General features: G+C 39.2%; 1 protein-coding gene across 1 annotated transcript; it reads left to right on the top strand.

The window, feature by feature from the left end:
- The first annotated feature begins 662 nt into the window (after positions 1-662).
- Positions 663-24,400, top strand: LOC114297952 (FG-GAP repeat-containing protein). The gene is made up of 13 exons (XM_028242427.2): positions 663-891; positions 1,105-1,263; positions 8,474-8,725; positions 8,882-9,001; positions 9,848-9,928; positions 10,605-10,700; positions 12,451-12,546; positions 19,702-19,755; positions 19,850-20,053; positions 20,645-20,770; positions 22,325-22,390; positions 22,753-23,052; positions 23,561-24,400. The coding sequence occupies exons 1-13, from the start codon at positions 829-831 to the stop codon at positions 24,035-24,037; spliced, it is 2,094 nt and encodes a 697-aa protein (XP_028098228.1). The 5' UTR covers positions 663-828; the 3' UTR covers positions 24,038-24,400.
- Positions 24,401-26,280: the final 1,880 nt, after the last annotated feature.

Raw genomic sequence — 26,280 nt, 5'->3', positions numbered from 1 at the left:
TTGTCTCTATTTTTGGTGTTTGAGTAATTCAATTTTCTCTAGATTGAAATTTTCTCTGGCTGTTCAATTTTCTTTAGATTGAACTTTTCTCTGGTTGTTCAATTTTCTCTAGATTGAACTTTTCTCTGATTATTCAATTTTCTCTGGATTGAACTTTTCAGTCCATGTTTAAGCTCGCCAACTATTTGATTATTTCTCTTCAATCCCTCTCTCCTCATTCCCACCAAATTTTTCTGGTTTAAACTAGAGAAATTCTCTGGTATGAATTGAAATTTTCCAAACAGAAATTTTCTGGTTTGGAATTCTATAGTTTATTTGTGTATATTTATTGATTTCAATGCTCGCCAACCATGATATGCAATGGTTTGGTTTTGAGTAAATTGTAAGCTCATTATGAGATTACAGATGTTTGGGATTTGAAAGATTCTAACTTGTTTGCAATATATGTTAAAAGAGTTTGAATCCAGTGAAATTTCAATTTTCTTTGTGATGTGTCTAGATAAATTATCTGGATTGAATTTTATGATGTTGAGAAACCTTAGACATTATAAAAATATTGAGGGTCTTTTATGGTATAAAATCTTAATATCAGGATCTTAAAAAAAATTTCAAATTATTTTAATTTTTTTCTAAATTAAAAAAATGCGTGCACCGCCACACGTGTGAAACTATCGTAGCGTATTAATACCGCGAATAGCCCCTACGTACAGACTATAGTCACGCACGCTTCTACTGGTGTCTAAGCTCAAGACCAGACCAGAGCCGACCAGTAGTGTATCTTTCTTTCTGGATTGATCGATCAGTCGACGAAGACGAAGGTAACCGAAGATGAGGAAGCGAGATTTAGCGATTCTGATGCTCTGCGCTTTCGCGATCTTCTTCTCTCTTCAGGTTTCTATGATTCTCTTCACTCTTCTTCTCTACTGCTAACCACAGAAATGAATAAACCCTAATGAATACTGGAATTCTATGTATTCGAAACAGTTGTACTGAATTGAATTTACTAAAGTCGTCTTCCATTAAATTGTCATCTAATCGATTCTGATTGTGTTGTTTGTGTGAATTTGTGTATTTATATATGTACACACGCGCGCTTGATTCCAGCACGAAGGTGATTTTTCGTTCAGAGAGGCGTGGTTTCATCTTTCTGAGGAATACCCAATCAAATTTGAGGCTGAGCGTCTCCCCCCGCCTATTGTCGCTGATCTTAATGGAGATGGAAAGAAAGAGATTTTCGTGGCCACTCACGACGCCAAAATTCAGGTGTAATTTATTATTAGAGCTCACCACCTGTTTTTGCTTGCTTGCTTGCTTGCTCGTTCTGTCGTTTATGCCTCTAATCTTGTGTCCATTGATGAAATTTTTATTTGTTGTTCTGGGTGCTCATCTTTTGTGGCGTGGATTTGATTTGATTTGATTATTACAATTTAGATATCACAGCTACAGGGTCTGCTCGGCTCTGCTCTGATGAGGGAAAGGAAAGTACCAAAATTTTTTCTTTTTGCCTAAAACCCATTTAGATTAGACATAATAATATCCACTTGTTAATTCAATTAGCACAGTTAGATGGAGGACTGGGCCTATGCTTCGAGATTTTAGGAAAGATTAATGTTAACTGTGACATCAGAGGTTGGGCCACGCCGGCGAATCCTTTTTCTACGCAGTCGGTCTTTTGAACTGGAGGAGGCGGCGATGGATGCGATTGGGCGCCGGAGTTTATCGATTGTGGAGAGGGGTTAGGGGCTTAGAAGGGCGGTACTGCTTGTTGGCTTTGAAGTATGTTGGCTGGTGGCGAAAATGCGGAAGGCTTCGTTGGACCCCGGAACCCTCCAATTTATGGGACGGCTTAGTGGCGGTTGTCATAGTGTAGCAATTTGGGTTCGCGGTGAGGAAGAGGGTGGGTCATCCATGCAAATAGTGGTGACGGAGGGGAAGCAGAGGGCCCAGCTTTTCTTTTCAATGTCTGCCTTTGGCAATGGGGTAAGGGGATCTGGCTTTGGTTATTGAAGGGTTTGGATTAGGTGATGGTTGGGTAAGGCAACCTGGTGGTGTACGGGGGATGGGGCTGCCTAATTCTAGGCCCATGGTAGTGGCAAATCACGGCATGGCTGCCGAGGTTCAGGTGGTGCACACAGCGGTGGAAGGTGAGTGGTTTCAAATACTGGATAGATCGTTGGTGGGACAACTGAGGGGCATGGGTGGTAAAGGCTTGAGCTTTGCGGCTATGTCAGACAGGGTCCGTCGACGGTGGAAGGCGTCGGGGTAGGTGGAGGTGTGTCCACTTGGTGATCAGGCTTTTTTGTTTGTTTTGTCTACCAGACGTGAGGCAGAGGCTCTATTGCGTCGGCGTTGGACTATTGATAGTCGTGATTTGCTGTTGGAATAGTGGACACCCTTGACCCTCTGCACTTCGGGGACGAACTCGACACCAGGACTGAAAGTATGGATCTGAGTGACGGGCTTGCTTGCCGCTCCATCTTCGTGGAAAGGAGGTTTATTGTGTGATTGGCGACCAGTGTGGTGGATTTGTGGAGGCGGATGAGTCATCGGCAGATTTGGGCTCTCTTCGACTCTTTGTGAGGGGTTTGGAGAAGCTGCCGACGGTTGTCTCACTCTTGTGGGGATCGTAAACCTGCGGCGTTGTCCGCCGGCGAGAGGTGGTGGCTCTGGTCTGGGAATGGAAAGGTGAGATTTGAGGCGGCTGAACCGACGTTTCGCGAAGATTGTGGGGGTCAACGAATATCAGTAGAGATTTGGGTGACCCATTGATTTTAAGGGCAATCGGGTTCGGGTTAGTCCTAATACCTAAGGTGGTTTTGCAATGGGCTCAAGAAGGGTTTTACCAGGACAATAGTTGGCCCATTCTGAGGCCGTTGTTGGTGTTTCTTTGGGCTAGCAAAGGTGGGCTTCGGTCAATCACCATCCAGCAGTGGGCCTTGCTTGTGGAAAGGTCATTATGAGCCCCTATAGGTGTGGTTTAGGTTCAGTGGAGAAAGGTTCAGCCTTACCCAAGCCGGGTCAATCCAATCCAAAACTCAGTCGGGTTTCTGCTTCCCTTCGCGACGGGTTGGAGTTTTGTCGGACTCATACTGACATGGGAGCGTCGTCGGAGTCCATGCGACCTCAGGCGAGGGTTGCTACGGAGGGTTTCAGAGGCTCATTACAGTCGCCTGTGTCTGCTGCTGGAGTTTCTCCGACGCACTGTGCTGATCTTGCGGGTTGCAGGGAAGGGCGCGAGATAGAGGGGAGTGACGACGAAGGTCGCTGGGCCACAATGGTAGATAAGTTGGCGTTGGTGGTCCAACCCGAGGTGGTAGCTGCTGGGGTAGCCGTGGGAGATGTTGCGGTTGAGGAGGGCATTTCCAACACAGCAGTGGACTTCCAGGAGGATGTGATTCCGAGTTCTGAGGAGGTGTCGAGGTGGGTCCTTTCTCGCATTAATGAGGTTAGCCAATTTCTGGGGGTGTCTTTTGAAGGTCATGACCATGAGGCATTTGCATTATTTTCTGCCATTGAGGGCTCCTGGAGGAAGAGTGCCCCGAACTGCCAAGTGGTGATGCCTATGAAACAGAATAGGAAGAGTGTCAGGGAATTACGAAGATTGGAGTGTTCTATCAATTATGATCGAAGTGAAGATAGGGATGGACGGGCTGCTAGGAAGGGTCATGGCAATCCATTGTTGTTGCAATGCGGTTAAAAATGTTGACTTGGAATGTGCGTGGCTTAAATGATAGGGGAAAACGGGTGATGGTGAAATCTTTGTTAAAAAGCGTGCGAGCGGATGTGGTTTGTCTACAGGAAACCAAGATGGAGAGTTTGGGGGGAGAGATGGTTAGGGAGGTGTGGGGTGGTCGGTTTGTGGATTAGACGTTTTTACCTGCCCAAGGGTTGGCTGGGGGAGTTTTTCTTTGTTGGGATAGGAGGGTGGTCGTAAAGGAAGAGGAGGTGGGGGCTTTTCCATTTCTTGCCTTTTTCGATGTGTTGAGGATGATTTCCGTTGGGGCTTTAGAGGTGTTTATGGGCCAGTTCGTGGAGGGGAGCAGATTGGTTTTTGGGAGGAGCTTCACTACATTGCCTTTCTGTGGGGGGTTCCATTGTGTGTAGGTGGTGACTTCAATGTGGTGAGGAGTTTGGAGGAGAAGAGGGGGGCAAGCTCGGTAACGGCTTCCATGCGGACGTTCTGGTCGTTCATTGATGAGGTGGAGTTAGTGGATCTTCCGATACAGGGTGGTGCATGTACATGGTTTGGAGGTGGAGTGATGTCTCGGCTTGATAGATTTTTGGTGACAGGGGACTGGGAGGAGCATTTTTCATACGTGACCCAAACAAGTTTGCACCGTCCAGTTTCCGATCATTGGCCAGTCTTGTTAGATAGTGGCGGTATCTGGAGTGGGCCGATGCCGTTTCGGTTTGCGAACATGTGGTTGTTGTTTGAGGGTTTTTTGGAGCGGGTAAAGGGCTGGTGGGATAGTTATGTGGTCTTAGGCTTGCCCAGCTGTTGTCTGGCGCAGAAATTGAAACTTGTTATGTCCGATTTGAAGAGATGGAATAGGGAAGTGTTTGGGTGCTTGGAGGTTCAGAAGGCCGATGTGCTCGCAGTGTTGCAGGAGTTGGACGACATAGAGTCTGCGGGGGTATTGTCTGCGGCGGATCTTTGTCGTGGAGATGATGTCCGTAAGGAGTTTGGCCAGGTTGCCTGTATGGAGGAGGTTAGCTTTCAGCAAAAATCTAGATGTTTGTGGTTAAAGGATGTTGATCGAAATACAAAGTTTTTTCATCATATGGCGAATGCCCATCAGAGGGTGAATCAGATAGGTCGTATGCATGTAGATGGTGTGGACTTGTCTTCTTCGGATGCGGTCAGGGCCGGTATTGTGGTCTTCTATGAGCACTTTTTTCGGGATGAGGGGGAGGTGGGAGGCCAAGCCTAGATGGCGTTCCTTTTGATGTTATTTTAGACATGGGTAGTTGTGGGTTAGAGCGCCCATTCACAGAAGATGAGGTGTTGGAGGCTTTGCGGAGTATGCCTGGGGATAAGGCATCGGGTCCAGATAGTTTTACTTTAGCATTTTTTCAGCATTGTTGGGAGGTGGTGAAAGCCAATGTGATGGCGATGCTTGAGCAGTTTCATCAAACTGGGGAGTTTGAGCGTAACCTTAATGCCACGTTTATTGCTTTGATCCCAAAGAAGGGTGGGGTGGAGGATATTCGCGACTTTCGACCTATTAGTCTGTTGGGCAATGTGTATAAGCTTTTGGCGAAAGTGCTGGCTAATAGGTTACGAGGTGTGTTGGAAGGGGTCGTTTCCGAGTCAAAATGCTTTTGTGGGTGGGCGGCAAATTCTAGATGTGATTTTAGTGGCAAACGAATGTGTGGATTCCGGACTCCGACAAGGGCAGGCGGGGCTTATTTGCAAACTTGATATTGAGAAGGCTTATGATAATGTTAATTGGAAGTTTTTACTGTAAATGTTGGACATACTCGGTTTTGGGGTTAGTTGGAGGCGTTGGATCCAATTATGTATTTCCACGGTGCGGATGTCAATTTTTGTGAATGGATCTCCACCGGGTTTCTTTCCTACCTATAGGGGGCTCCAGCAAGGAGATCCTTTATCTTCTTTATTGTTCATATTGGTGATGGAAGCGTTGAGGCGGTTGTTATCTCGGGCGGTGCAGGGAGGACGGTTGCAGGGGTTTGTGGTGGGGATGACTCCCACAATTTTGTCGGTTTCCTATTTGTTCTATGCAGATGATGCGCTTATTTTCTGCGATGCGGATGTAGATCAGATTGGTTGTACTTGGGATTACCTTTGGGCGCGTCTTTTAAGGCTAAAGGGGTGTGGGATGGGGTGGTGGACCGAGTGCAATGGCAGTTGACAGGATGGAAACAACAGTATCTATCAAAAGGGGGGAGACTTACGTTGATTAAGAGTGTTCTATCTAGTATTCTGACTTATTTTATGTCCGTCCATGTGATCTCAGTGTCAGTGGCCAAGCGGATAGAGCAGTTGCACAGGGATTTCTTATGGGGTACTGGGGAGGGAGGGTTCTCATTATCACTTGGTGGCCTAGGATCGGATTTGTCGTCCCAAGGTGCAGGGGGGTTTGGGGATTTGAAGGTTGGTCTTGTTCAATGTGACCCTGTTAGGGAAATGGTTGTGGCGTTTTGTGGCAAAGCAGGACCGTTTTTGGAGAAGGGTGGTGGTAGCAAAGTTTGGTGTGAGGCATGGTGGGTGGTGTTCAGGGCAGGTGGGGCATTCTCATAGTCATGGTTTATGGAAGGGGATTTGGTTGGGGTGGGAGGGGATTTGGAAGCAGGTGAAGCTCAAGGTTGGGGTAGGGGATAGGGTTCGGTTTTGGCGAGATTGGTGGTGCGGTGACCTCACTTTAGAAGAGCGGTTCCCTTTGACTTTTGGTATTGTCGTTGATGCTGAGGTTCTTGTGGATACTGTGTGGTCTGGCCAGGGGGTTTCGACTATTTGTAATGTGGGACTGCACCGTGCTGTTCAGGATTGGGAGCAAGGTCAGTTTGTGGAGTTGCTGGATTTTTTATGAGTTGAGAGTGGGGAGGTTGGGCGGGACTCTTTGGTATGGGAATGTCCTGGGGCTAAGGGCACATTTTCTGTATCTTTTTATTATGGTGTGCTTGCTCATGAGGAGGTGCTTGCTTTTCCTTGGAAGTGTGTCTGGGTTCCGGGTACGCCATCCAAGGTGGCCTTTTTTGTGTGGACGGCTATGTTGGGGCGTATTTTGACTTTGGATAATTTAATTCGTCATGGCCACATATTTGGTTAATTGGTGTTGCTTGTGTTGTGGTGCTGCGGAGTCAGTGGATTATTTGCTCATTCATTGTCCGGTATCTTCTCGCCTTTGGATGTTAGTTGTTGCGACTTTTGGTTTGGCTGGGGTGCAGCCGGCGTCGGTTCAGGTAGTCCTGCATAGCTGGGCAGGGGGTCGAGTTGGGAGGAGAAGTCGAAAGGTGTGGATGCTTGCTTCTCATTGTATTCTATGGTTGGCTTGGTTAGAGCGAAATGAGCGCGTTTTTGAAGGACTATCTCATTTAGTCCTTTGGTTAGAATGACGGCTTCTTACGATATTGTATGGTTGGCTGACTAGATCGGTTGATCCGGATGTTTTGGCTTTTTTAGTATTCATGGAGGATTTGATTTGTTAGTTGGATTGTTTGTGGAGCCTCTATGGCTTCCTTTTTTGTATTCTTTGCATCATCTTGATGCTTTTCAATAAAGTTTGGTTATTTATCAAAAAAAAAATAATAATAATATCGACTTTCTCTAACTAACCTTACTTTGCTTGAGAAATGAATCTTTGTGTACTGGTGTAGAATATGGATGGATGGACCCTTGTTTTTATTGTTTTCATTTAATTGATAAATAGAAAGACTCTTTTTTGTTGTGGTCCTTTTTTTTTTTTAAATTTTTTTTTAGACTACTACATGATTTATTATAATAATAGTGTTACATCTCGTAGTTCCTAGCAAGAAACGACATCCAATGTTGCGGGTCGTGAGACTGTTTGTTTTGATGGAATGACAGTGTTATACCCCTAGTTTGGGTTTATGTTTACTTTTGATGAAGGCCTGTGAAGAATTGTTATGTGAGACAATAAACCTCTTTCTTATAGCTTTTCCTCTGGCTACCCACTTTTCTTGGTTTTTCCGAGTGTGAAATCTCAGACTCCACCCTTACAGGTGCCTTAGGCATTTAAGGTTATTGAATCTCTTCGTACCCATTTCTCCTTCTTCTCCTTGGTATTAAGCATACAGGTGCCTTATTGACCAATGGTCTTTTAATCCATCATTTCTGGTGCTCCATATGCTTACATGAAGAGCGAAGGTCCTTTTTTATTTTAGTTCTCCACTCAATATTGCGGCTTCTTGGTTCATGCTCATTTTGTATGCTGAAAACTGGGTTTAATTTACTGCATTTTTTATTTTTTATTTGGGTTTCATTGAGTTTGATGTGGATAATACGGCGTAAATTGTTGGCATTTTGATGTGGTTGAGAAAGCCTTGTTATAAGTTGAAATATTGCTCATTGACGCATTCGTATAGGTGTGTGTTTTAGGGTAAATAACCCAATGGTTGAGGATTTTTTGATTTTATGGAGAATATTTCAGATTGAGTTAGTTATACCTGTTGATGTATATAGAAGCATCCCTTTGATGCCTTGTAGTAATTCTCTCTTACTAAATATTCACCAACATGAGGTGTATACTTATTTTGTTTTGGTTGGTTATACACGTGGATGTTCACAGGTGGCATCCCCTTTTGTTTCCCCTTAGTAACTCTTACTAATCAAAAACATTCTTCAGTGACGCAAGGTGGATTCATAACATTCTCCATGTCTTGGAGCTGCTTTGTTGCTAGCCAATGCCATTTTCCCTTCATTAATATTTTTGCCATATATCAATACTACAGTCAGATGTTGTTTTCTCATCTCTTATTGGGCATCTAGGTTTTGGAGGCCCATGATAGGCGTGTGGATGAAGGGTTCAGTGAAGCACGTGTTCTTGTAGAGGTGACCTTGTTGCCTGACAAGATCCGTGTTGCATCTGGCAGACGTGCTGTGGCCATGGCCACAGGAGTTGTTGATCGGTTTTATAAGCCGGGGCAAGTACAGAAGCAGGTCCTAGTTGTTGTTACATCAGGTTGGTCTGTAATGTGTTTTGATCACAACCTCAAAAAGCTATGGGAGACAAATCTGCAGGTGTGTGACTTCCATTTCACTGTCTGTTCCTAAATACTTGATGAAATTATGATGCCTGGTATAATGTTTTTCTATTTAAAAAATGACTTGTGTTTTTGTTATAAAATTTTAATTTATTTTCTTTTGGTTTTACTTACCCTTATTTGTTTTTTGCAGGAGGATTTTCCCCATAATGCTCACCATAGGGAGATAGCTATCTCAATAACTAATTATACCCTAAAGCATGGAGATGCAGGATTGGTAATTGTTGGTGGAAGGATGGAAATGCAACCCCATGTATGTTTCATCTTTCTTGGTCTTTTATATGGAAGATTAGTCACTGTATCTTTACCGGTGTGGATGATTCTTTCTATAGAGCTTATTTTGACTTTATTTGCTTACAATCTAATCCATCACAAAGTTGAAGAACAGGAAAAAAAAACCCGCATAATGAAACCTGCTGGATCATGTTCTATTGCTTTATGAATATCCTTGATCTTTCTCGATTCAAGGATTGGCAAAGATGTAAATGTTTTCTATCAAAACCAGATGTAAAACTTGGTAATAGTATTGCCAATAAAAATAAGATTATAAGTTTGTAAATTTTGTTGACCAGAAGAGGACATTGTGGCTTTTACATGGGGTAAATTTTTCAACAGGCAGGAATAGAGTTGGTTAGTCAGAAATTTGAAAATTTATAATTGTAGTGACTACTGCTGCTGATCGTGCCCTATTCCTTTTAAGTGAGAAGTTTGGGCTTTTGAAGATTGAAGTGAACTTTGTTACTGGGTATAGTCATCAAACTTTCGATTGAGTTGATAGGATTTGGCATTTCTTTCTTTATTGCTTCATCGTCTTGCCATCTTCCAGTTTCCATCTTTCTCGCCATGCTTGCTTAAAAAAATATGCTGTTAACCTGGGTCAGATTGTAATTTTATATATTTACAGTTAGTGTTATTTTTGTTTTCCCTTGTCCCAGGGGAAACTGGAATTAGATTTTTGTCAATACCTGAGTTTCCTGTCGTCTTGCATTTAATCTGTTTCTAGATAAATGCTGTTAAATACTCAATTTATGATATTGAGAATTCACAATATCATTCTTCTCCATGATTCTCTCATAGTAATCTTTTGTTACTGTTTCAGATGTTTGTGGATCCCTTTGAGGAAATTGGAATGGCAGAAAAAAATGCTGAGCAACATAGAAGAAGTGCTAATGAAAAGGAAGTAAGGATATTTTGTGTTAGGAACAGTAGCCTAGTATTTGGTAGTCTTTATGTTTATATAGTGTTATTTTCAGTCTTGCACATAGTAGCTCATAGTTATCCAGAAATTCTATTTGATAATTAAATAGGATATTTTAAGAATTGTCAAGAGCTTTAAGAATAGCAATATAAATTATTTATCAAAAAAAGAAAAGAAAAAAAGAATAGCAATATAAAGTATTAGAATACTTTCATGATCAAATGAAATACTAATGCTATACAATATCTATTTCTAACACGAGAGCCCAAAAAGACATAGCCCTATATTCTCATAACTGTGAACTAGCTTACTTCCATTGTGCTTATTTGAAGTCCTTCAGCTTGACATTTGTATACAGTATTATTTATTCTTTGTGAAAAATGAACTTTATTTACAAAATAGAAGAAACCAAGGCACTTTGAAACATGGGAAATATTTTCTTTGTCTGCCTATATTGTCTGTTTTTGAATCATAATTAGCTGTACACATTTATTTTTCTTGATTTTGCTGAATTCATTTCTTTTTTCATGCCTATTTATTCAAAAGATCTGTTTATCTTGAATGTATTAGCAATGACACGATAGTTAAACAAGTTTATATGCCATTCTTCTCTGGTTTGGCTGCAGAATATTTATGGAATGTTTTCTTTATGCATTAGGCTTCTGAGAATTCTGGAACCGTGGATATACGCCATTTTGCCTTTTATGCATTTGCTGGTAGAACTGGCACACTTCGATGGAACAGAAAGAATGAGGTCAGCCCTTTCTGTTTTTACATTTTTTGTCTCTGACATTTCTTCAATTTTCCTAATCAGAGTACTAAACTTTAGTATAAATTATATTGCTCTTTTGGGAAAGATATCATTTCCAGCCCAAAAACAATAATAAAAACCTATAATTTTTTTGCTATTTCTTACTATTCTTTGTCATTCTTGTCAAATAGCAAAGCCATCCATGTAAGTTGCAGTGAATCTTTCATGTCAGTTAACCATGTCATTGTAGAGAGTTGCTTAATTTACTGACGTATTCCGAAATTATGCAATCAAAGTTCTGATTATTTTTTTTAACTAGTTTGTGATTTATCTTGAAAAGTCATTGTTATGACCATTTCAAAACTTAGTAGAGCCTATTTTAATGTTTTTGCTTCTAGAAATATGCAAGAGTTCTATAGAATTTGGGTAGTGATTGGATTTATTCTTTTTGGGTTAAATTACAAATACACACCTTGAGATTTGCTTAAAATATGAATTTTCTCATGTAGTTCTAGAAATTACATCTTGCCCCTAATCGCATAACAAATAACCCGTTTTATTAAATAATTATTAAGCCAATTCTTAGTTGTAGGAATTGTGCAACCAGGTGACGATTCTTACTCAGAATCGTGATTCTGCGTTTCCTAAAAAGAAACGTGTAAGAATTGTGTTTTTGTGGATAGAGAAACGCGATTCAGTCCAAGATGGGATCGTAAAGGGGGAAAGAGAGAGAGAGAGGCAGAAACCTGGTCGCGCGACTTTGACCTTCGCTCTAGCCCTAGCCCTAATCCTTGACGTCGACCTTTGCTCTAGCCCTAGCCTTCGCGTTCGTCTTCTCTGTCTTCATCTGTGTCTTCGTCTTCTCTTCGCCTTCGCCTTCGCCTCTCTCTCTCTCTGGTTTGTGTATCTCTCTCCCCTCTCGTTTATAACATATAATAAATATAATAAATAATATAATTTGTTATATAATAATAAATTTAATTAAATCATATATAATAAAAAAATATCTAATAAAACCTATAAAATAAATCATTCAATTTTTATTTTTTATTTATTTTTAATTTTTTTATGTTGTGTTTAATTAATTAGATATTATATAAAATAAAAAAATAATACAAATATTTTATAATAAATGAATTTTTTTTAATAAAAATATATAATTGTAATATTTTAACATATGATTTTATATATATATTTTAAAATTTATAACATATATTTTCATTATCATTAAAGAAAAAAATATATAATCTTACAATATATTTTTATATATTATATTATTTAATATATATACAAACGCTCCCTACCAATGATTCTTGGAATGACTACGATTTTTCGCTCCCGCTTCGTGCAACTAAGAGTCAATTAACAGTTTTTAATGATGTCAGAAATATATTTTAATTAAGAATTCAGGTAATTTTATTGTTGTATAAGGGAGTAGTTAGGAATTTCAATTTTTTTTTTTTTAAATTTTATTAAATAAAAACAATTATGACAATAGGGTATTTGTAATTTTCAGAATCATAGGGGACAATCCGTATTTTAAGCAAACTTCAAAGGGTGTATTTGTAATTTATCTTTTTTTTGGATGTTATTTTGATTTAGTTTGTAGCATTGATGGTGGTGTGACAAACACTGTCATATGAATAAGATCTGGGCAAGAACTTTGGATTAAAGTTTAGCATCCAATCAATATTGTTGTTGTGATACTTCTACAAGGTATCTCATATTCGCTAACTTCATTTACTTGTTATAGAATGTTGAGGCACATTCTTCAGATGCATCGCAGTTAATTCCACAGCACAATTACAAGCTTGATGCTCATGCTTTGAACAGTCGTCATCCTGGAGAGGTATGTTGTGGAGCAGTTTTAAGACTATATTTTGACATAGATGTTGTAAATTATTAGGAATGTTGTTGACACAAGTTTTGAATTTTTCATACATGTTTGACAAATTTTGTTGAGAAAAATATAAAAGGTTTTGTTTGGCAATTTTAATAAATACTGATATTAGTACTGTATTAATATTATCATTACTTGTCTAAGAAAAATTTTAGACCTTATTTTGTTGGGGGTCTTTCACACTTTAGAATCATTTACACTTGTGTTTAATAAAATTGAGTTATTTGATAACTCTAAACAATTTTTGCTTAAAAAAAACTTGATTTTTTTACAACAATTTCTTTTATGCCCTGCATCAATTATAAACAATTTTAATTTGCAAAAAGCGACTAATTGGCTTGGATGCAACAGATCTATTTCTGCATATTTTCTGGTGGGATATCTCATACATATTTTGAACATGACATCAAGACTTTATTTATTGTGTTATTGCTACATATAGATTTATAGAGATCGCTATGAATGAGTCAAATGGCTCAGAGGCGTCTTGTCGTCTGCACATACCTTTCAGCAGGACTATATAATTTTGGGAGCATTTGAAGGGTTGAAATTTACTTATCAAAACAGGGGGGGGGGGGGGGGGAGAAAATTGAAGGGACAATTTTATGCCTGTCACATTCCTTTTTGAGATACCAACAATTCATGTGCTGGAAGAGCCTTTACAAGATTGAAGAAAAAAAATTTCTTCAGGTCATGGAAAGCTTTCTTTGTTGTTGAAGGGAACTTAATGGTGCCAAATCCTGCTGTTAAAATTTGAATTGCACTCTTGTCTGGTTGTGCCTGTGACTGTTTAGGAGGTCGGGGGAAGTTCTTTCATATTTTAAGCATTAAGAATTGGGGTTGAGGATATAGAGCTGGATGGTGATGGCTTTCTGCAAATATTTGATGGATGTGTATTTGTTGATATCCCAAAAACCCAGGAAGAAATGTGGAAGACAAAGTTCTTTGGAAAGAGGCTATTGGGTTCATTTCTTTCACTTAAACTAGAAAAAGCACTGATTGAGTTGATTGGTCTCTTTTGAAATAAGATGAAATTAAATGAAAGATGAGTTCTAGGCATATTTTATATGATTTGTCATTAGGGCTGTTCATGAGGCGGTATTGGATTGGTTTTCCCATCAACCCACTAACCGGCCTGGCTATGACGGGTTGGCAATGTAATCAACCGCTTTTGACCAATGTGGTATTTGAAATCAACCACTCGAAATATACGGGTTTGCGGTCAGTTGCAGTCGAGTTGCACGGGTTGCAAAAAATCACGAACACATAAGATAAAAGAATCACATAACAAAATAAAATCTAATCCCAACAAACAATCAATCCCAGATGGGAAAGAAGATATCACAAAACAAAAAATGGAAAGAAAAAGAAAAGAGGGATTGAAGGAATGATTCGGGAGGGATGAAGAAATCAAAGAACAACAAAATAACGAAAGGAAAGAGGAAGGAACAGATTTAAAAGGAATGAAAATGGTTGTTCTACAACTTCAACATGGATAAGGAATGATTTGGGAGGGAGGAAAAAAATCAAAGAACAACAAAATAACTAAGGGAAAGAGGAAGGAATAGATTTAAAAGGAATGTAGAAATTTAATGTATAAAGAGAAATGATTGTATTATTGATTGATGTAATGTTGATGTATTACAAGATTGATTAATTACAATTCCTATACAATCTATATATAGAAGAAAATGTGGTAGTAGGTGTAGTGGAGGTGATAGTGGGTTAGGTGAAGTGGAGTGTGTGGTGAAGTGGAGATAGGTGAAGTGGAGTGTGTAGTGGAGTAGGTGAAAGTAAAGATAAAATGTGGTAGTAGGTGTAGTGGAGGTGATAGTGGGTTAGGTGAAGTGGAGTGTGTGGTGAAGTGGAGATAGGTGAAGTGGAGTGTGTAGTGGAGTAGGTGAAAGTAAAGATAAAATGTGGTAGTAGGTGTAGTGGAGGTGATAGTGGGTTAGGTGAAGTGGAGTGTGTGGTGAAGTGGAGATAGGTGAAGTGGAGTGTGTAGTGGAGTAGGTGAAGGTAAAGATGGGAAATTCTAACAGCCCCCCGCAAACTCAAGGAGGAGAGAAACTAACCAACTTGAGTTTGGAGAGAGTAACAAAACAAGAAAATACATAAAAATAAAAAAGGATAGGAGACACTGTATGGTCGTGTCAGACCGTTAGTGAAGACACTGTATGGGGTGTCATAACGTTGTAGAGGACACTGTATGGTGGTGTCAGACCGATGTAGAAGACAGTTTATGGGGTCATGTCGGACCGTTGTAGAAGACAGTTTATGGGGTCATGTCGGACCGTTGTAGAAGACAGTTTATGGGGTCATGTCGGACCATTGTAGAAGACAGTTTATGGGGTCATGTCGGACCGTTGTAGAAGACAGTTTATGGGGTCATGTCGGACCGTTTGTAGAAGACAGTTTATGGGGTCATGTCGGACCGTTGTAGAAGACAATGTTGTGACAGTTTACGGAGTCTTGCTGGACCCTTGTAGAAACTAACCGGAATCAATGTCGGGACAGTTTACAGAGTCTTGTCGGACCCTTGTAGAAACTAACCGGAATCTATGTCGGGACAGTTTACAGAGTCTTGTCGGACCCATAAAGGAGCTAACCGGAATCAATGTCGGGACAGTTTACAGAGTCTTGTCGGACCCATAAAAAAATACACTGTATGATGGTGTATATAGGCTGCCCAAATATATAGATATATGGATATATATAGTGAGCCCTCAAAAGTCGCGCCCTCAAAAGGCGCGCCCACTTTATCAAAAGATGTGCCATCAAAAGGCGTGCCCAATTCATCAAAAGGTGTGCCGGACATGATGGCGAGGCACGTGGGCGCCTTGGCTTGCGTGCCCGTTTGTCGGCTGGTGATAAGAGGCGCGCGATGCGCGTGGCTGCCTCGGCTATAAGACAGAGGCTGAGGCTGAGGCAGAGAAAAGCTGCGAAAAACCTCGGAAAAAACAAAAACTCTTCTTCGTTTTGCTGAGAGAGATAGTCCGTAACACTCTGTTGTCTGAGAGAGATTTCTGAGAGAGATACTCTGTAATATTCTGTGGCCCAGAAAATGGCTTCATCTTCCCGGAGTCTGCTCACTCTCTTTCCCGACCTCAATGAGTCAACAAGAGAGACAACTGGTGCGGTGGCACTGGAACCTCAACCAAGCGCACCAGGGTTTGCTCCGTTGAACTTTCCGATGCGGTCGGTGGAGCAAAAAATGGCAGTGCAGTCGGATGTGGAGGCCAATCAGTATACTTTGAAGGCATGTGTGGAAAGCATGACGGCGGTCACAAACTTGTCGAACCGGCTGCAGAGTAGGGCAAATGAGGTGCAACATTTAAACTCCCAGCTGGCTCTGCTCCAACGCATGTATAAGGATGCGCGAGCAGAGATAAGCGTGCTAAGGGCAGAAAACAAGGAGCTGAAGCGGAAGGCCACCGTGATGTTCCGTTTTGGAGGTCCTCCATATGCTGTAGTGGAGGAGCAGGGAGGAGGCAACTTGCTTGGTGGTTTAGGAAGCACGGAGGCAACACCGTCAAGGGCCGCCCAGGACGGAGGCAAGAAGAAGAGACCGGCGGCAGAGTAGAGAAAAATCCCACTGTGGGTGTTGTTTGTTTGTTTGTTTGTTTTTTTTTTTTTTTTTTTTTTTTTTTTTTTTTTGTGTGTGTGTGTGTAAATTTGTGATCGGGGTGGATCCCTGAGATGAATAAAATATGATGTACTTTTTTCTTCACTCAAATTCATCAATGTGAAACACGTCAAAGTTCAGCCAGAAAAATCGCGTCATGGAGAAAATGCAGCTCACCGATTCAGCCCAAAATGCGTCTTGATGCCCATGCATTGGTTCCTGAGTTATTTGGCATTTGGAACTTGCAGTGAACTCTTGAAGGTCTTCAGATGATAATTTTAAATCACCACTAATAAAAAAGAAATGTATTACCTTCGACTCCCGTAAGCTGTAGATGAAGGGTTTGATGCCAAACAACCTACCAGACAGCAGGCCACTGCACCTTGTGAGAAATTATAGCAATCTGTTAAACCAAAGTCAGTGATCTGCTATGAAGCACCGACACGTTCCTAGGCTCTGCGTACGAGCGTCGGACACGTGTCGGACACGGACACGCGTCGGACACGCGGTAGACACGTGTCCGACACTCTCACTAACGTGTCTCCTTTTTTTTTTGAAATCTTCCAGTTTGGACACGCCATGGACACGGCGGGACACTTTTCGGACACTCGTGAGGTGATCGAAGGAGCCCTAACTATTTTCCTTGATCGACAGAGAAAGAGAGAAAGGGATCGAGGGAGACAGAAAGAGAGAAAGAGATCGAGGGAGACAGAAAAGAGAGAGAGATCGAGGGAGGAGAGAAGACAGAAAAGGAGAGAAGACAGAGAAGGAGAGAAAGAGATCAAGGGAGAGGAGAAGCTAACCTGTTCAGAAGCTAAGGAGAGGAGAAGCTAACTCGTGAGGTGGATCGAAGAAGCCCTAACTGAGGTATTCTTCTTCTTCTCTTCTTCTCGTTCTTCTCTGTCTCCATCATCTCTGTTCTTCTTCTCCTCTTCATTTTCGTCTTCTCCTCCTCCCTTTCGTCTCTCCCTTTTCTGATCTCTCTCCCTCTGCCTTTTTGACTTCACATTCTCTCTCTTCTATCGTTTCTCTTTTATATTTTTTTTCTTCTCATTTTTTGGACTCAACATTTCTCTCTCCCCCCTCTTTTTTTTTTTTTTTCTTTTTTTTTTTCTTTATCCTTATTTTTATGTTAAACTTAAAATTCATAAAATAAATTATTTTTATTTAAAAAAACTCATTTTTTATTAATTTTTTTTAAAAAATATTTATTAATTTTATTATTATTTTGATTGTATAAGAATTAATAATTTTATTTTTATTTTAGACATATAATAAATAAATAAAATTATATATATTAAACGTGTCCCCAGCGTGTCGTGTCCCCTATTTTTTGAAAAATTACGTTTTTGCGTGTCCGTGTCGTGTCCCGTGTCCGTGTCCGTGCAACATAGGTGATCTGCAAAAGCAACCAACATCGTTCTCAAGTTGACTGCCCTCTCTTCAAATCCCACCCTTTTTCCAGATCTTTTTGAATCCACTGCAAGTATTGTCCATGATCTGAGTACGAACTTGTTCCGAATTCATTGTGTTCTGCTGAAGTAATCGAGATAAGAAGCTAAAGTTCTCCTCTCCTCTTGTTTCTCTTTGGTTTTGGAGGCTATAGAACCACCTTGATTGCAATATCAAAGACAGCCTTCACATTCTGCTGCGTCTTGGAGCTGCACTCTACATATGCCACGGCTCCTATTTGCTTCTTTAGTTCTTCACCCTGTGCTGTAGCAATTGTACATGCACCGGGATAATCAATCTGGAATTGCTTGTCTTCTCTCAAATCAAGTTTGGTCCCCACTAGAACAATGGGCACTGATGGAGCATAATGTCTTAGCTCAGGGACCCATTTCTTTGATATATTCTCAAAGCTAGGCCTACTTATTAGAGAAAAGGCAAGGAGGAAAACATCAGCTCCTCTATAACTAAGAGGCCTCAGTCTGTTATAGTCTTCTTGACCAGCAGTATCCCAGAGATGCCTGGCAATATGGAATTCAAAAGAGGCCAATTCCAGCAGCAGCAGGGGTCACAGGGAAGAGAGACTTGTAGCAACTGGTGGGCTGTGATGTTGTGGGCATTTGTGGTGGTGGTGAAGATGGATGAAGGTATGTGTAGAAAATTCTAGCGGACTAGGTTGAGGTCCGGCGGGCGGCCAAGGCGAGGTTGCCGCCCGCCGGTGAAGCGAAAAATACTAAGTTTTTAACCTAGCTCTGATACCATGTAGAAATTTAATGTATAAAGAGAAATGATTGTATTATTGATTGATGTAATGTTGATGTATTACAAGATTGATTAATTACAATTCCTATACAATCTATATATAGAAGAAAATGTGGTAGTAGGTGTAGTGGAGGTGATAGTGGGTTAGGTGAAGTGGAGTGTGTGGTGAAGTGGAGATAGGTGAAGTGGAGTGTGTAGTGGAGTAGGTGAAAGTAAAGATAAAATGTGGTAGTAGGTGTAGTGGAGGTGATAGTGGGTTAGGTGAAGTGGAGTGTGTGGTGAAGTGGAGATAGGTGAAGTGGAGTGTGTAGTGGAGTAGGTGAAGGTAAAGATGGGAAATTCTAACAGGAATGAAAATGGTTGTGCTACAACTTCAACAGGCCTTCATCCATTGTGCAAGTTGTTTTCGATTGGACGTTGTTCAACATCAACTCACCAAGAATAGCCCAACTTAGGGTTTGGCCTGTCATCATCGAGTCACTAGATGGGTTTTGGAAATTTGAATAATCGAAGTGGGAGAGTTGTCTTGGAGGAGAGGGTGGGTATCGGGGGTGAAAAAAATTCAGATTTGAGAGGAGCAGAAGGGTGAGGGAGCGAGATTAGACACTGAGAGAGGGAGAAATACAAGAAGAGAGACGAAATGATAGAGAGAGAACAATGAATACATGAATGAATGAGAGAGATATAGAGAGGAGAGAGAAACTGAAGAGTCAGGAAAAGAAAAGGCATTGTTGGAATATGTGAAGTTGTCAAATTTGAAATGTGTAATGGCTTAGACTTGTTGGAGTGTGTAATGCCTTTAGAAATAATGACTGAGACTCGTTGGAATATATGAAGTAGTCAGGTGATAATGGCTCAGAGATAATGGTGTAATATGGAATACCAATAGAAAAATGACAGGTATATAACTTTTCTAATAATTATCTGTCAGATTGGGTTTTGTCTGTTGGGATGCCTTTTAAACCAAAGGCTGTCTGAATTTTTTTTTTACTTCTGTAACTCCTAGCCGACCGTCCCTTTCTACGAAACTGACCATTTCCTGATTTTTCAGATCGGATTGGTCGGTTTGGGCGGGTGATTCTGATTTTTGTCCTATTTGTCATGCTTGTATGTATGTGCGTGTGCTTCCATTTATGGTAATTTCATATAGAAATGTGTATGTTTATCTGCCACTTGTTCCCTGCTTACCTCGCACGTCAAATCTTATAGAGTTACTTACACTCTGAATGGGATTGCACTTAATGTTACTGAAACATTTAAAATTGTAGTTTGAATGTAGGGAATTTAGAGAATCAATACTCGGAGTCATGCCTCATCAATGGGTAAGTACGATATGACAATTCACTTTCTTCTGTTCCTAGTTGTTACTTACTGTTGATAGATAGTGACTCATGCTGCAAGTATTTTTTTAATCAGGATAGGCGGGAAGATACTTTGTTAAAGCTGGCACATTTCAGGCGGCACAAAAGGAAAACGTTGAAGAAAACAAGTGGGAAAACTACAAATTACCCTTTCCATAAGCCTGAGGAAAACCATCCTCCGGGGAAGGACTCAACAAAAAAAATTTCAAACCTGATTGGAAAAGCTGCAAAATATGCTGGTTCTGCAAAATCCAAAAAGGTGAGTTTTGCCAACTGTTTCTTCTATATATGACTATACTTTTAAATCTTGAATGTTCAGAGAATATCATGCCAAATAGGAACTTTCTTCTTTTCGAGCAGAACTGAGACCATTGCCTTGAAAAATGGTTGGAGGTTGTTGAAAATGCACCAGTTATATCAATTGTAATTTTGTTTCTATTCTATCGGGTGAATGGGAAGTGTACTGACGGAATAAACATCAAGCATATTCACTTTGCTTTCATTTAAGCTTTGACCATGGAATAAACATCAAGCATATGAATTGGAAGTCAAAAGTCCTTTCACTAAATTTAAGTTTGAACGTTAAATTTGGCCTTGAATTGAAACTTTGGTCACTCACAAAGTTAACATCGAGGAGTAGAAGCTTGAGGAGTTCAGTCGATCTTGATTTCAAGTTCTCTTATCCTGCAGCCAACAAAATTTAAAGAAGAAATTGAAAAGAAAAGAAAAGTTCTCTTATCTTGCTGTCTAGCTTAAAGTGCATCCTGTCATTTAATTAATAAATATATCACTAACCATTTTCCTCTGGTTAGCTTTTGTTGTCATAACTTCTTTTAATATGTTGATGCAGCCAATGACTTACATCCCTACCATAACAAATTACACTCAGCTTTGGTGGGTTCCTAATGTTGTTGTAGCTCACCAAAAGGAAGGGATAGAAGCTGTTCATCTGGCATCTGGCCGCACTATATGTAAGGTAGACATTATATCCACTAATCATTTCTTTTGTTTAACATATTATAATATTCTTGTACAAAAAAGTAAAAAAGAAAAAAACTTCCATGTATTAGAATGTAATTAGAACCAGACAAACTTCTAATAGCAAACTGTACTGTTACGTATTCAATTTTTTTCTTCACATATCAATGTTCAATTTTTAGGGGTTATTTAATTGGTTAAATCAAATATTCTGTAGCATAAATAAGAATATGCTAGTGGTTCTCTATTTTCTACATTGTTCTGTTTACTTTTTATTAAGGGCTATCAGTAGCGAACATGTTTTTAATAAGCTCCTTTTATTTGTCTTAACCATAAAACAAATGCTCAGAGGCAGAAATGCATAGAAACAAGTCCATTAAGGACTTAAAAAGAGGAAGGTTCTATTAAGAACACTGATTGACAAGCTTCTTTTTTGTGCATTTTTACAGAAAAGCACACATGCACAAATATATATATATATATACTCAAGTTCTCTGATCGTGAGACCTATAGGGGACATCTGCAAATTGAAGGGAGACATCTGCAAGTTATGATAACATGGGGTGAAAGATTACTTGGTTCTAATGTTGCTATCATGAGACAAGCTAGAATTTTCCATGTTAGAATTTAAATCACCCCAAGAAATAAGGTTTTTATTGAGAGTGGCTTCTAAGATTTATTAGACTGAAGCCTGGAAGTCGGAAGTGGGTAAGAAATATCACTCATTGAGTAGATGTTGTCATCATGGTAGAATAGGAGACTTGAAAATATGTAGTGTACTATGGGGTATAATTCCACAAAATATTAAAGTTCTTTTTCTCATGAAGATAATGGTAAGAAATTAGATTTGAGAATTTAAAAAAATATGAAAATTGGATTATTTATCAAAAAAATATATATATATATATATATGAAAGCTGGAGGGGGTTTGTGAAATGAAAACCTTCTCTTTGACAATCAGTATCAGCTTTCTGCCAAGAAAGTTATTTTAGGACCTACAGTCTGCATTGTATCATCATTGTAGCTCCTTTGAGTTGCAATATTACTCAAAAACTTTCTGATGGCATATGAAAAATGTTGGCTGTAACGGTACAAGTGCAATGAAAAACCTGTTGTCTAAAATGGGAGACCAACAAGAAGCAGGTTTTTTTTTGGGAACTGCAACAGTAAGCAGTTTAGAATGGTAGGGGAATCATTTCTTCTTGTCTAAAACTTGTAAAATATATATTCGAGTTATGATGGTTTTCGAATCTTGGTAGTTTTGTGCTGTGAAGCCTAGGGAACTTGGGTGGTAATTTTTTTTTTTATTTTTTTATTTTTTATTTTGGATATTGGGTGAGCTTGTGAAGTGTGTTTGTTCAGAGTGAATTTTTGTATGATCCTCATAATTGTATGTATCGGTATTACTTTTTTGTTTGTAATCCCTGTGTAGAGAGGTGCCATTCGCCTCCACATGTACTTGGTAGTTTCAAAATGTTTAATATTCTTGCCTGTCAAATTAATTGTTGCGTCACCACTAACAAATTTAAGGTAATCCTTTGATTTCACCTAGCTTCATCTTCAAGAAGGTGGCCTCCATGCTGATATTAATGGAGATGGGGTCCTAGATCATGTTCAGGTAACTTTCAACTCAGTGACTTGTCTCAAAATTTTATTGTCTCTGTATCATGCAATACACTAAAGAAATATGCACTAGTGTTTATTGAAATTCAATGCTTTCCAAAAAGCAGTGTCCTCTTTTATTGCCCTTGCTTTTCAAACAATAGCTACAGGATTCCATCACATTGCAGAGATAGTTTTCATATGACTGTCTTTTGCAACTAATTATTCTCTTATAAAAGTGCTTCTACTTAAAAGTGTACATTTTCATTCTCCATGTACAAAATACCCATGAAAATTGAAAATAAGAAGGAAATTTAACGATTGTATTTACAGGAGACATTGGTTATAATATCTAATATAATCTTGCTTCTGCTGTAGGTTGTCGGGGGAAATGGTGCCGAGCAGACAGTTGTGAGTGGATCCATGGAAGTGCTGCGACCCTGTTGGGCTGTTGCAACCTCTGGTGTGCCAGTACGAGAACAACTTTTCAATGCTTCCATATGTCATTATTCCCATTTTAACTTCTTCCAACATGGAGATTTCTCCAGAAGCTTTGGTCACAATCTAGATGTTAGTTCTTTAGAGGTTGCAACACCTATTCTCCTCCCGAGAAGTGATGGTCACCGCCATCGTAAGGGAAGCCATGGTGATGTTATCTTCTTAACAAATCGAGGAGAGGTATGCTTCTGCTCTGGATTTATTTCTCTACTTACCTCTATCAGCTAAACAAACAATAGTATTCTCCGCACGAACATTTGGCCTTCCTCAGCGCTTCCATTCAACCACCCTCAATCATCACAAATCTGCCGAACACCATTAGTTTCAGCTAATCTTCCTTGAAAATCTCTACCAATTCTCAACATTATCGAGGCTCCATCATATAGTTGATTGTTTTGCTTGATGTAGACATCATCATCTTGCCACAAATGACGTCTACATAAATTTACTTTTTTCCATGGGGCAGGGTGATGATGTCATTACAGGACTAAAAGTAGACAGCATTTCCTCATTAAAATGTTTCCAAAGCAAGGACACACCTAGACAGCTTGTAATTACTAGTTCCAATATGTTCTGTATAATTCAGATACCCGTCCCAATTTGATAAGCTCAATGCTTCAATAAATATGCTTGTTTCTTTTCTTGAAGAATTGAACACGAAAGAATGCCCTATATATATCTCTTTCAGGTAACATCATATGCTCCTGGCTTGCACGGCCACGATGCTGTTTGGCAATGGCAACTTGTTACTGGTGCTACTTGGTCAAACCTTCCATCACCATCGGGGATGATGGAAGCTGGTATGGTGGTCCCCACGCTGAAGGCATTCTCGTTGCGTGTGCATGATAATCAAGAATTGATCCTTGCTGCGGGAGATCAAGAAGCCGTGGTGTTATCTCCTGGAGGAAGTATACTGACGTCCGTTGTTCTTCCTGCCCCGCCCACACATGCCCTGATCTGTGACGACTTCTCAAATGATGGGCTGACTGACCTCATTCTCGTGACCTCTAGTGGGGTGTATGGCTTTGTTCAGACCAGGCACCCAGGTGCGCTCTTCTTTAGCACATTGGTGGGCTGCCTCATAATTGTGATGGGAGTAATATTTGTGTCCCAACATCTCAATTCTATCAAGGGGAAACCTAGGGCTTCATCAGGTTCCCAATGAAACTGTGGTTTTGGTTTTGTGAATTTGTTTTCTATATTGGAGCGGTATATCGGTGTATCTCAGATATGAAGATCATCATCAGCCTGAAGAAATATAGTCATTGTCTCAAGTCTAGAGAGATCGTTGTTGGGAATGCTTCAAAGTTGGGGAACTACACTAGTTCAAGAGTTTTTATAGGTATGATGAACTAAGGTGAGCTTTCCAATCACAGTCTCCTGTAGCAGTTTCACTTTTGCTATTGAAAGAGCTCGTCAATGTAATTGTAGAACTTTGAACTGACTTCTTGTTTCTCTCTCTCTTCTTTTTTTTTTTTTAAACAAGATTTTGGATTAATTTATAGAAAGATCTTTTGTTTGCCCTTAATTCTGGCTTTCTAGTTCATGGGTTTAAAATTGATGTAGTTTTGTTTGCGGCTTGTCTCTACTTTTTATTATTATTTAAACACATGGGATCCATATTTTATCTCACATTTGTGTTTCATTATGGGAGAATCTTTTAGTGCACTAGACTTACTCTTTAACCTTATGATTAATTTTAGGATCACTTTCTATAGTGCCTTAGGAGGGCTAATACTGTTGTCTGTTGGAGATGTTTAGAATCTCTGAAATTTAGGTAAAGATGACTAAGCTTCTCTCAACTTTTGTAGACTTTAAATTATAAACTTGAATTTTATTTTTTACTTCTCGGAGATAATTAATTTTTAATAAAGTGAGGATATATTTGTAAAAGTCATAAAAATTTGTTTTTGGATTTGAGCAGTATTTCACTTTTATATATATGTATATATATGTATGTATGTATGTATACTTCTTAAAAAAATTATAAATATGGCACATAATAAGAAATTGATTTTAATTTCGTGTAACAAACAATAGAATTGATTACATTGGAGTATGATTTAATTCAAAAAACTAAACGTTATATATTTCAGATTAGTATATATTAGCAATAAAATTTAAATTACTTAGAATTGTAAACCCTCTTCAACTCGACTCGCTCAATTTAAGCTATCGTAAATTATCTCTACTTTCCATTTCTCTCTTTCCAATTTCACCGATAAAACCGAAAGGATTTGAATTTCTCGTAAACTAAAATGAATAATGTTGAAGGGTGCATGCATGGAACTCATACGACGAGTAGGAATAAAACTGGGCCATTGAATTGAAGGTATGTACATAAACGTTATGTGGCTGTGTCTTGTCTTACAAATAAATCCATTATAGATACACTAAACCATGTCAGCATGTACTTGGGTCCCACTCACCGATCTCTAATATTTTTTGGTTCCCTCATCACTCAATACTTAATTCAAAAGTCATAATTTAACAGCTATTTATTATTATATTTTATGACTTTAAGTGTTGGATAATGACTAGAAGAAAAAAATACATCCTCTTCCCTGAGGTATATGGATTCTCTCTTTGGAATTTTTGGACAAATATTGATACTGCACCTATGTGGTGGTAAAATTAATTCAATAGGAATTCCTATCATTTTCATCTAAAAATTTTGGTGTGTATTCAAAAAAAAGTTGGCTGATTTTCTTTTACCTCTACTAAGCTAGCTACTAGTTTCATGACTTTAATTTGAGCTGCAAATCCTACCCTAGAAATGGAGATGCGCACAATAATAGTTAGTTTGATTCTGCCACTGAATAGATCACTAGATAAGAATATGTTCATCAATAATGGAAATTACATTGGTAGGAATGTAAGTCGAAAGTTTTCCACTCTTATCCTCTCAAGTAGGGGCTACCTTGGGTGGACCTAACCTAAGTAATTTGAATCTAGTCAAACACTTTGGGCATGTTTGATTGGATGGATTAGCACATGGGATTGAGATTATTAATCCGTGGGTCTAATTATCTATGTTTGTTTTAACATTTTAGTTTAGAATTATTAATCCAATAGATAATTAATCCAACAAATTTGTAGGATTATTAATAATGGGGTAGGGGTGGGATTATTAATCCAATAGATAATTTATCCAATTGGATAGTGAATACCACACTAATTTGATAGAATTATTAATACCTCACTATTAGTCATGTGAATCAAACATGACCTTTACGACTTAGACAATATAATATCAAGTTCAGTAAGGACTCAACTTGAATTAATTCGGACATAGTTTCAATATGAATTTCCTCAATTCCAACAAACCGGATAACCCAAATTCTATTATTAATATAAAATAAACATGAAATATTATAAATTACATTCACAATTTGTATTAGATCATAT

This window comes from Camellia sinensis, chromosome 1, assembly GCF_055761805.1.
Source record: "Camellia sinensis isolate YWXY chromosome 1, ASM5576180v1, whole genome shotgun sequence".
Taxonomy (NCBI): Eukaryota; Viridiplantae; Streptophyta; class Magnoliopsida; order Ericales; family Theaceae; genus Camellia; species Camellia sinensis.
The sequence above is the reverse complement of the archived record's forward strand: the minus strand, read 5'-3'. Positions and strand labels throughout refer to the sequence as shown.

What these genes read in the sequence shown, in the direction of transcription:
- LOC114297952 (XM_028242427.2), top strand. Translation starts at nt 829, where the DNA reads ATGAGGAAGCGAGATTTAGCGATTCTGATGCTCTGCGCTTTCGCGATC. An exon ending in CTCACGACGCCAAAATTCAG is followed by an intron (nt 1,264 to 8,473) that starts GTGTAATTTATT and finishes TTGGGCATCTAG; the next exon opens with GTTTTGGAGGCCCATGATAG. An exon ending in GGGTCCTAGATCATGTTCAG is followed by an intron (nt 22,391 to 22,752) that starts GTAACTTTCAAC and finishes CTTCTGCTGTAG; the next exon opens with GTTGTCGGGGGAAATGGTGC.